Here is a 9,796-nt window from a genome sequence, read left to right on the forward strand (position 1 = left end):
GGGAGCAGAGGGTGGGCTCATTTGTTTCCTCCACTTGGCTGAGCATTCGCCCAGCCCTGAGAAAGGCAGCGGGGAGGAATCCCACGGCAGCGGCTGCAGATGCCTGTGGAGAGGAAAACCGGGGCAAGAGTGTCACAGTGCAGCTCCAGGACAGGGGCTCCACTGCACAGCCCTCCCCTTGCAAGGGGGGTGTGTGTGGCACAGCTCCGCACCCATGCGTGTTCAGGGGTAAGGCAGAGTGGGATGCCCTTTGGGGATGCTGCTGTAAGTCAGGAAACCAAGCTCAGCCCCAAGAGGGCTGTTTTGAGCATGGGACCACGATAAGAGAGAAAAGCGGCAGCACAGGAAACAGCCGGAGCTGCTTTTGGGTCCATGGTACTCCAGAGCGCCCATGGAATGGCAGGGCATGGGCAGCGCCGGCGCTGCCTCCTCCTACCAGGGCCTTTGTGGCTCCCTGTGACGTTAAGGGAGCTCGGGCCGGAGGGGGGAAAGCAGAAAAGAGCCAACGTCTGTTTGTGTTGAAGCCACCCAGCATTTTTTGCAGACATCAGCCAAGCGGCCGCAGCGATGCCATTGGTGGGAAGACGGAGTTATTTGGGGAATGCTGGACTCCGCACCATGAGAACAGCAGGGGAGGAGGTTGGTTTTAATTTAACAGGCCATGTTTGCTCTTCCCCTCTCACCTTTGGACTGTCTGAAGCATACAACAAAAGCCTCAGTGGGGAGGAAGGGGCCGCGGGTGCATCTCCCGCCCCACGGCTGCTCTGGGGGGCCTCGCAGCCCCATTGCTGTGCAGGGCTCGGCTGCAGCAGCCTCCCACGGCGCAGAGCCGGGGCAGGGATTTCTCACGCCATAAAACACCCAGGAGGAGGCGAAGCTTGGAAATACCCGGCTTTAATGTGAACACTTGCAAAGAGAAACCCGGGAGCGGGGAAGCAGCAAAGGAGGCACCAGGGCAAGTAAAGAGATGGGCAGCGGGGGGGGGCAGAGAGAGGGGAACCACTGGTGGGGACTGATGTGCTGGGCAGTGCCCGACTCCTGCGTGTGGCTGTGCCGTGCCCACTGCCGCCGTCCTCCGCTTCAGGTCTTCAGCTAAATACCAAATACCCACTGCCCTGGGTAGTGCTGGGGGGACCAGCAGCGTGATGGAGGGGTTGATGCGGCGCTGGGGATGCGCAGTGGTGCAGGGCCTTGCCTTGCACCCCGGTGCCCAGTGTAGCAGCGTTTGCTGGCTGAAGCATCTCAGGCATCTTCTCTTCAGAGAGTGGGTTTCAGCTGCTGTTTGCCAGCAGCAGGAAGAAAAGGGTTGTATTCCATGTGCAGCGATGGGAGCCAGCAGGAACAGCAGCCCCAGGCCAACCTGGCACCTCCACCCCACCAGCTCCAGCGCGAGGCCAGAGGTGGTTTTGTCTGGAGAGATTGGAAAGAAAAAGGCTTCTCTCGTTAATAAAAATAAAGTCTCTTAATTCCTGTGACTGCACGAGAGCGGAAATAAAGGTTTCTCCATATTGCTGTGTGCACTAGGAATGCCCCAAGTGCATTGGGGTGCTCCCAAGGGAGTCTCATTTCTCATGTCAGCTTCATGGGCAAGGAACAGGCTTGGCTGGATGCTTCCTCATCCCAGTCCCTCCCTCCAACAAGACTGGGACACAACAGGGACATCTCTGCCCTCATGGTGGCAGGAGGATAAAGCAGCAGCCGTGGCAGTGAGGAGCCCTGGTTGAGCATGGTCACTGGCAGCACTGGGATGCAGGGGCTGGATCAGGCCCTTCCAGCTGGACAAGAGCAGTGCCAAGAGCAGGGATGGCTTCAGAGGAGGAGAGGGCCATGGGCTGCATGAGGGCTTGTGCATGGCACACATCCAACCCCTCCAGGCACTCCAAGGGGCCTTTAGTGAGGTGTGGAGCCACATCCTGCATCCTGCTTGGCTGATGGAGGCATCACCGTGGCTCCCTGCTGGGCTGGCAGCCATCGCACTATGGTTATTCCCAAGCATTGTCCCACAGCGCAGCAGGATCTGGCCCCTGGATCCTGATGCTGGGATGATGTTTCTCTTCACTCTGCTGTATTGTCCTGTCCACTCTTGGCTGGACAGAGGCTGGTTCCTGCAGGATCTCGAGGGCAGGATCGGGCCCCCCTGTGCCCCCCGCCTGCCTCCCCCCGGCTCCCCCTTCGCTCTCAGGCGAAGGCACAGCAGCTGGATTTCCTCTGCTGCGACTCGATGTAGTCGTGGATCTGGAAGCGGGGCTCGTCCTGCGGCTGCACCGCGCGCTGCTTCAGCTCCCTGCGGCCATGGGACTGCATTAACTCCATCTGAGCCGGTGGTGCTGCAGGAGACACCTCCCATGCCCAGCCCTGTGCCCCCCCCCGGTACTCACTTGGCAATGGCCAGGAATGCCAGCTCCACGTTCATGCCTGTCTTGGCGCTTGTCTCCATGAAAGGCACCCCATATTCCTGCAAGGGCAGCACGGCCCCATCACCCAGAGACCCAAAAGGCCCTCCTGCCCTTGTCGCCTGTCTGATGCTTGGGGACAAGGTTCCATCCCCTCCCTGCCTTGCCCCAGGTTTATGTGCCATGCTGCCTGTGCTAGAGGCAGGTCTGGGCACCCATCAGAGCGGATGGCACAGCTGTGTGGGGACCCTGCACAATGTGCAGTCATCTGGGGGGGCTGCAGCCGGGTTAGACCCCAGCGTGGCTCACCCTGGCCAGCGATGCTCCATCCTCTGTCCTCACAGCCCTCTCGCTGCTCACATCCGCCTGCCAAGGGAAGGGGGGTGTCACCACATAGCAGGGCTGGCCGGCACCCTGGGGCATCTGGCAAGCATTATGGGGTGTAGAGGGGGGTGCCAGGAACTGCAGGAATCAGGGACTGGAGAACATCTGGTGCCCAGGGAATCCAGGACATGTTGAGCATCTGGGACCTGGGGGCATTTATGATATGGGGGGGAATCTGCGACATGGGGACACTGGGGACCTAGGTCAGCATCTGGTACCTGGACCCAGCAGGGGCCTTCTGGAACCCTGCTGGGCATCAAGTACCCAACATCATCCAGGAACCAAGGGGAATCCAGTCCCAGGGGAAAACCCTAACCCAGTTGGGCACTGGAAAACTGGAACTTCCAGAGAACATTGGACCCGGTTGGCCTTCTGGGGCTTGGGGCTACCTGAGATCTGGGGGTGCATCCAGGACCTGGGTGTGTATCCCATACCCTGCAGCATCCCATACCCAGCCGCACCCGGACCGAGCAGCATCCCGTACCGGGAGCCTCAGCCTGGTGCTGCCCTCCACTGGCTGCCGGGAGCACTGGTCCCCTCACACCCTCCTGACCCCCCGGATCTCTGGCGTCACCTCTGGGCCTGGATGAGCCCAGAAAGCACCAGAGCCCAGCAGAGGGTGCAGGCAGGATGCACCCACCGAGCCCCATCCCTCCGTAGCCAAGGGGACGGCAAGGGCTGGGCTGGCACAGCGGAGCACAGCAAAGCACGGGATGAAAGGACGCCCTGCGCACACCTTGTTGCCCAGCAGCATGATGACCACGTCCTTCTGGGCGTACTCATGGATCTCCGTCAGCCAGGCCTGTGGGGCAGTGGGGCTGTGTTGGGGTGAGCGGTGCATCCATCCCTCCCCTCCCAGCCCTCACCCGCTGCCATGAGATAAGGGAAAGTGACATTTTCTTTAACATGGGAACCATTCCAGCGTCACGGTTAAACTGTCCCCAGAACACCCCATCTCCTGGCTACAGCCCAAGTCTATGCATAGTTCATCCCATCCCAAACCATGTTTTCTCCCTCTAGCACCCAGCCATGCAGCACCCAGCCAAGCATCCCAGGGAATAGCTCCTGGCTGGCTGGGTCTGGCCACAACAGAGAGCTTTTACACGTCAACCAGGCTTCAAACTGCCCCAAACACCCAGCAACCCAAACAGGGCACCCATGAGCCCGATCCCGCAGGAAAAACACGCTCCCGACCCACGGAAGGGACTCACACGGATGTTGTCGAAGGACATCTTGCTGGTGATATCGTAGAGCAGGAGCAGGGCTGGAAGGGAAGAGGCAGAGGCATTGCCCTGCTGCAGGGACGCGCTCCGACCGGTCTCCCCCATCCCTGCTGGACACCAAACCCACCTTGGGCATCCCTGTAGTAGGCATGGGTGACGCTGCGGAAGCGCTCCTGTCCTGCTGTGTCCCAGATCTGCTGAGAAGCCACCCCGGTGAGAGCAGGGAGAGGACCCCCCTGAGATGGGGGTGCCCCAATGGCTCCAAGCGGACACCGCGCTCAGCCCGGGGAGGGTGTTCCAGCAATCCTTATGGGAATTGCTCATCCCCTCCCAAAGCTCACCTGCAACTTCACCTTCACACCATCCACAGACACCACTTTGTTCTGCAGAAGAGAAGGAGAGCACATCCATCAGTGTTGGTGCGGATGCCATCCAGCCCCAGTGTGGAGCATCTATGCCCCATCCCCTCAGCTGCTTGTCCCTGGCTGGTGGAATGAAGCCAGGCTGCCCATGGAGCTGGACATTGAAGCCTCATTGCTACAAACCACAGTCCTGCTGTGGGGCTGCAGCTACAGGGGCATCCCAGAGCAGCATCCCCTTGTGCAGGGGTGGAAAAGAGCAGATTCAGGCTCTGATGGAAACAGGACAAGATCCCAGCCTGTTTTAGATCCGGTGCCTCACTTATCTCCTATAGGCAGCACCCCCTGTGGCTCCTAAGGAGCTGGCTAAGGATGCAGGGGGGGTGCAGGTAGAACATGGCTTTATCCAGCACAGCAGGAGGAAATCTCCCGGTTAGGGTGGTTTGCGGCTGGGCTGGTACTGAGAAAGGAAGACGCGTTTGCAAGTGAGCAGGGCAGGCAGTTATCAGAGCTTAAGCAGGCACTGTATTCAACTTGGAGGTGCAGGGACTTCTCTCTAGAGGCCAGAAGAAAGCAAAGCAGGAGTTACTGCAGGGCTATTGTAAGGCTCTTGAAGAATCATGGTTGGAGGGATGAGTCTGGAAAGAGAAGACCCCTATAAATAATTTGGTTGCCTGGAATTGTTTGAAATGGAAATTCAGCCCATGTGGAGATGAAAAAACCTGAGCGAATGGGCTGAACGGAGCAAAACCGGGCCCTAGGAGACTGGAAATGACCTACAGCAGGAAGCTGGGAGATGCTGCAGGGGATGCTCGCATAAGGCGCCTTTGAGCTGGTGGCACCCCAGCAGCGGGATGTGGCATTTTCCTTCTCCCATGACTGGTGGTAGAAGAGGCCACAAGACCCCCCCAGAGCAAACCCCAGCCCCTGCTCCTCACCCCCTGCAAGCCAAGAGCAGCCCAAAGGCAGCAGAGAGCCGGAGCAACTGCAGCTGCGGAGGCAGAGGAAGCGCCAACCACACTCGACCGCACTCGACACGTGCCTGCAGCCACAGCAGAGCCCTGCCCGGGGGCACCCCCTTCGCTTCCACCCTGCTCAAACCCCGTGCTGCAAACACAGCCGGCCCCTGCATCCCCTGCAGCTGGGACTGGTGAGCAGAGAGCAATGGGGAGGGTTTGAAAGGGACCCTGCGCCCATAACAACTCCTCAGCAGCCAATTTCAGCCCTTTCAAGGCATAAAACTACCCCAACCAGTGTTTGCCCCCACCAGTGGGGGTCACCCACTGCCCACCCCAGCCCATGCACCCACCAGATGGGCTAAACCAAGGCTGTTTGCTGATGTAAAGACAAGATGTGATGCTTCCAGCAGGCTCTTGTGTCTGTTACCGCTCTCCCAGGGAGAGGTGGAGGGGTTTCAGGTGGTGCCTGCTGCTGGTTGGGGTGCAGAGGCCGGAAACCCTCCATCTCCCCTCCCCTGGGCCCCATCCTGACTGAGGTGTAAGTGAGGGGAGGCGAGGGGCCGGCAGCTGTGCAGGTCTCACCCGGAAATCTATGCCCACGGTGGCTATGAACATCCCGGAGAGAAAGGCCCCGTCTTTGAACTGGAGCAGGAAGCAGGTTTTCCCCACGCCCGAGTCTCCAAGTAACATCACCTGCAAGACGTGTGCAGGGAGAGGTGTCAGCGGGGCCGGGACGCAGCAGCATCCCTGGGGTGATGCTGACCCCCCCTCCTGGTCCCTTCTGTCCCTCTCTTCCCTTCCCCAGGGCTGGCTCCGATGGGTTTAGGGAGCCCCATGAGAGCTGGGGGTGGGATGGGACCCCAGCGGTGCAGCCAAGGGGTTGTAACTGGAGGATTTTAAGGTCCTTTTGTATTGTATGATTCTATGATGCATGGCTTGGGCAAGCCCCGCCGTGTCCGGGACTCTCACCCTGTCGGTGCAGACACCAAAGCAAACACAGCACCTTTTCCCCTCCTGCTAAGCAAACAGGCTCAGCCTGGGCTCCCCGGCACTGACGGAGCTGGGCGGGCAGCACCCCGGACCGATGCTGGTCTCCATAACCACATCCTTATCCAACGCCCCGATGCCGTGCTCTCCTTCCTGCTTGCAGGCAGCAGCCCTTTCCTTCCCAGCAATAATTAACCTGATAGTGACTTTACCTACTCCCTGCCTAAAACCAGCAGTGAGCAGGACTCCTGCAAGCAGGCCCATCCCCACAAGCCCACCCTGTGAGGACACTGGAGCTTGCCAAGCGAACCCACACAGCTCCACTGCCCCCATGGAACACACTGAGCCATGGCCACCCTCCTGGATCAGCACAGCAAGAGCTGGGAGCTGGACAAGCTCTGCCTCCTGACAATTCACTTTGCTGATCGAATCCTGCCCTGGGACACCCTGACCCAGCCCAGGCAGCTGGGAACACCGCTCGGTTCTGCCTCCACCTCACTCCAGGTCAAGCTGGCAATCGAATCCCTCCCTCTGACACAAAAATTGCCCTCCACAGAAAGGAGGCAGGGCACGGAGGATGAAGGCAAAGGAATAAAAGTGGTTTAGGGTGGGTGTGGGGGCTGGCTCGGTTCCGGGGCACGCACACTGCCCCTCTCCCCACTGCCCTTGGGACCCTGCTATGGGCTGGATGGGGTCCTGCATCCCTGCCCTGTATGATGGGGGCACCACTGCCGAGCTGGCAGGAGCCCCCTTGCCCGGAGGACAGGACCGGCTTTCAGAGACCTCCCCCGGGCAGGCACCCCCGGCCTCCACCTCCCGGGGGGCAGATGGGGCCCTCATCCCCACATCTGGGCTCCCCCCAAGGGCAGGGGCGGGCTGGGCTGGGGGTGGCTCTGCTGGGACCGCCGCTTTCTTCCCCTTCCCCATCCCCGGTCCGCAGCCGCTTCCTGGGCGCGATCGTGGCAGCGGAGAAACGGGCGGCCCCCGGGACCCCTCCCGGTCTCCCACCCGCAGACCCCTCAGCCTCCACCCCACAGGGCTCTGGGGCTCCGTTCCTGCCCCTCTCGCACCCCGCGCCGCCTCCCACCTTGCCGGACAGCTCATAGCCCGCGGGCAGCGCCGGGGGGGTCCCGCTCTCCTCCGGGGCTTCCCCACCGTTTGCCGGGGGGGTCCTGGTCTCCTCCGCCCCGTCGGGGCCGCTCATGGTGATCCCGAGGGGAGCAGCCGAGTCCCGACGCGGCGGGGCCAGAGGGAGCCGCAGACCCCACCCGCCTTCCTCCTCCTCTTCCTCCTCTTCCTCCTCCTCCTCAGCCAGTGCCACCCCCGAGGCTGCGCTCCGGCCGCCTCCCTGCCCAGCCCGGCTACGGGATGAGGAAGAGAAGGCTCAAGGCTGGAAACTTGCCCCCTGCAGCAGGGACCCCAGGATGCTTGGGTTTGCCGGGGGCTCGGTGGCACAGCCCTGGTACATCCCTCTGGGTACATGGATGGGGAGAGGAGGAGCTGCTCGCTCCACAAGTAAACAGCCCCTTGTTCCCCATTTGGGGATGGAGACCCCGAATCACCCCTGCCACACCAGATCAGTGGGGATCCCTCCAGCCCACCCCAGGGTGAGGTTTTGCCCCGGGTTAGCATCAAGGTGCAGCGAAATCAGGAGGGAAGTGAAGCAGCACCCATGAGCCGGAAGCCAAGCACTGCAGAAAGCCAGTGCTGGGATGGCTGCCGTGGCTCCTGCTCCCCCAGCTGCTCAGAGCCCCCAGCATCCTGCACCAGGCGCTGGGGCACGGCTTCTGTGCTCTTCATGTGGGAAAAGCCCGAGGGTGGGAATGAGGGAGAAGTCCCAGGAGAGATCCAGGGATGTGTTACCCAAGAACTCACTCCACAAAACCCCATCCAGGTCCATGCTCTGTCAGTCTCTAGGCTGACAGCCACTGCTCTACAGACAGGAGCCTTCAGCCCCCTCTGATTTGTTCTCCATGGGATACACAGCCCATCTCCCCCACGCCAGGCCTGATCTCAATGCAACCCCACATCCCTGCTCACACTGATGGGGTTCAGGTGTGTGGGGCTCCAGTGCAGAGCCTCTCGCCACTCTCAGGGTGAGGGCCATGGCAGAGATGCCCTCTGTGGCAGCACCAACCCCTGCCGCCAGCTCCTGCTCCAGCCAAGCCTTCCTCTGCCCCTCGGGAAAGGGAACCTGTATTTCCAGTCCTGTAGCTCGAACCAGACCAGATTTATAGTTTATACACACTCTTTGGCCGCAGAGTGCCCAGAGCTGAAGGCTGGAGGCACTCGGAGTTCCTGGAAGTGGCTGAGCTCCCCTGCAGCTCACTGGGGAGGGAGGCTGGAGGGATAGGGCAAGCCACGCTGGTGCGCAGGGAGCTGTGTAGGCAGGGAGAGCCCCTGGCTGAGCATCACCTCCACACGTGGCATTCGCTGCAGGGGAAACATCCCATTTACAGCTGGGAGCTGGCAGAGCTCAGCAGCCTGGCTGAGCCTCCTGTGCCTGCCCAGGGCTCGGCACTGCACGGGCACCCTGTGCTGCAGCCCCTGTGCTGGTACCACGTTTCCCTGCTTCCTCGGCCTCGACCGGAGACAAAACGCATGTAGGTAACAGCCTCTTCACGGGGAACAGGCATCCTGTGGCCAAAAGCCTCATAGGGGTGCTGGAGGGATGCTGGTCTTGCTGTGCAGGGAGGTCCCAAGCGGTCTTTGCCCCACGCTCTCAGGAGGGGGGACACACACAGCAGAGCCACACGGCGGCCCCATGGCAGCTCTGCAAACAGCACTGGATAGCGGCCGACTGCCTTTCTCAGGCGCTGCTGCCATCGGCCCGACTCTTCCCTGCCTGGGATGGGCAGACAGGACACGCACCCAGGCACAGCCTCACAGAGGGTATTGGGATGTGAAGCCTCATCAATCCCCCACCCTTGCCAGCAGCCCCCAGCAAGCAGACAGCCAAACCAGCCCCTCATCCAGCAGCACCAAAGCAAATTACCCCAGATCTTTATGCTTAGCACTACTTAAAGCATCATGGGTTGTGATTACCCAAATAAAACAGCTTTCCCAAGGGTGAGTGAGGTCGCACAGCACAGGGACCAGGGACTGGGCTCTTACCGTAAACCCAATGCCCACGGTAGCAGAGAAGGAGCCAGGGATGAACTTGCCCTGGTCAAACTGGACCAGCAGGGATGTCTTCCCCACGCCGCTGTCTCCAACCAGGATTGTCTGCAAGGACCAGGTAAAGAGGCATCAGCACAGAGAGCAGGCAGTGCCCAAGCAGGCAGTCATGGTGTGCAGGCAGAGGCAGCCTTGGCTTGCACAACCCTGGTGGAAAACCTCTCTGGGAGGACTCTGGCAGTGCTGGATTAGGTCCAAATCGGTTTAGTAAAGACAGCATCTCCCACAGAGGCTGCACGCAGCCATTGCCACAGCCACGCGGCCTCTCTGGGGCACTGGGCTGTTTTCACGCTGCATTAGCACAGCGCTTCCCT

General features: G+C 60.8%; 1 protein-coding gene across 4 annotated transcripts; it reads right to left on the reverse strand.

Annotated features, from left to right (window-relative positions):
* Positions 1 to 878: 878 nt before the first annotated feature.
* RAB37 (RAB37, member RAS oncogene family) lies at positions 879 to 7,579 on the reverse strand. Of its 4 annotated transcripts, none has more exons than XM_065693872.1 (9): positions 7,393 to 7,579; positions 5,901 to 6,011; positions 4,342 to 4,383; positions 4,128 to 4,194; positions 3,989 to 4,041; positions 3,514 to 3,579; positions 2,703 to 2,759; positions 2,379 to 2,455; positions 879 to 2,284 (listed from the first exon to the last, which is right to left on the reverse strand). In XM_065693872.1, exons 1-9 carry the CDS (start codon positions 7,507 to 7,509, stop codon positions 2,179 to 2,181), a joined length of 696 nt encoding a protein of 231 aa, XP_065549944.1. In that variant the 5' UTR covers positions 7,510 to 7,579; the 3' UTR covers positions 879 to 2,178. The 4 variants fall into 4 exon arrangements, with proteins under 4 accessions (XP_065549944.1, XP_065549943.1, XP_065549946.1 ...); XM_065693871.1 differs by having other exon boundaries at positions 4,128 to 4,197; XM_065693873.1 differs by having other exon boundaries at positions 2,212 to 2,298; positions 4,128 to 4,197.
* Between the last annotated feature and the right edge of the window lie 2,217 nt (positions 7,580 to 9,796).

This window comes from Lathamus discolor, chromosome 13 (assembly GCF_037157495.1).
Source record: "Lathamus discolor isolate bLatDis1 chromosome 13, bLatDis1.hap1, whole genome shotgun sequence".
Taxonomy (NCBI): Eukaryota; Metazoa; Chordata; class Aves; order Psittaciformes; family Psittacidae; genus Lathamus; species Lathamus discolor.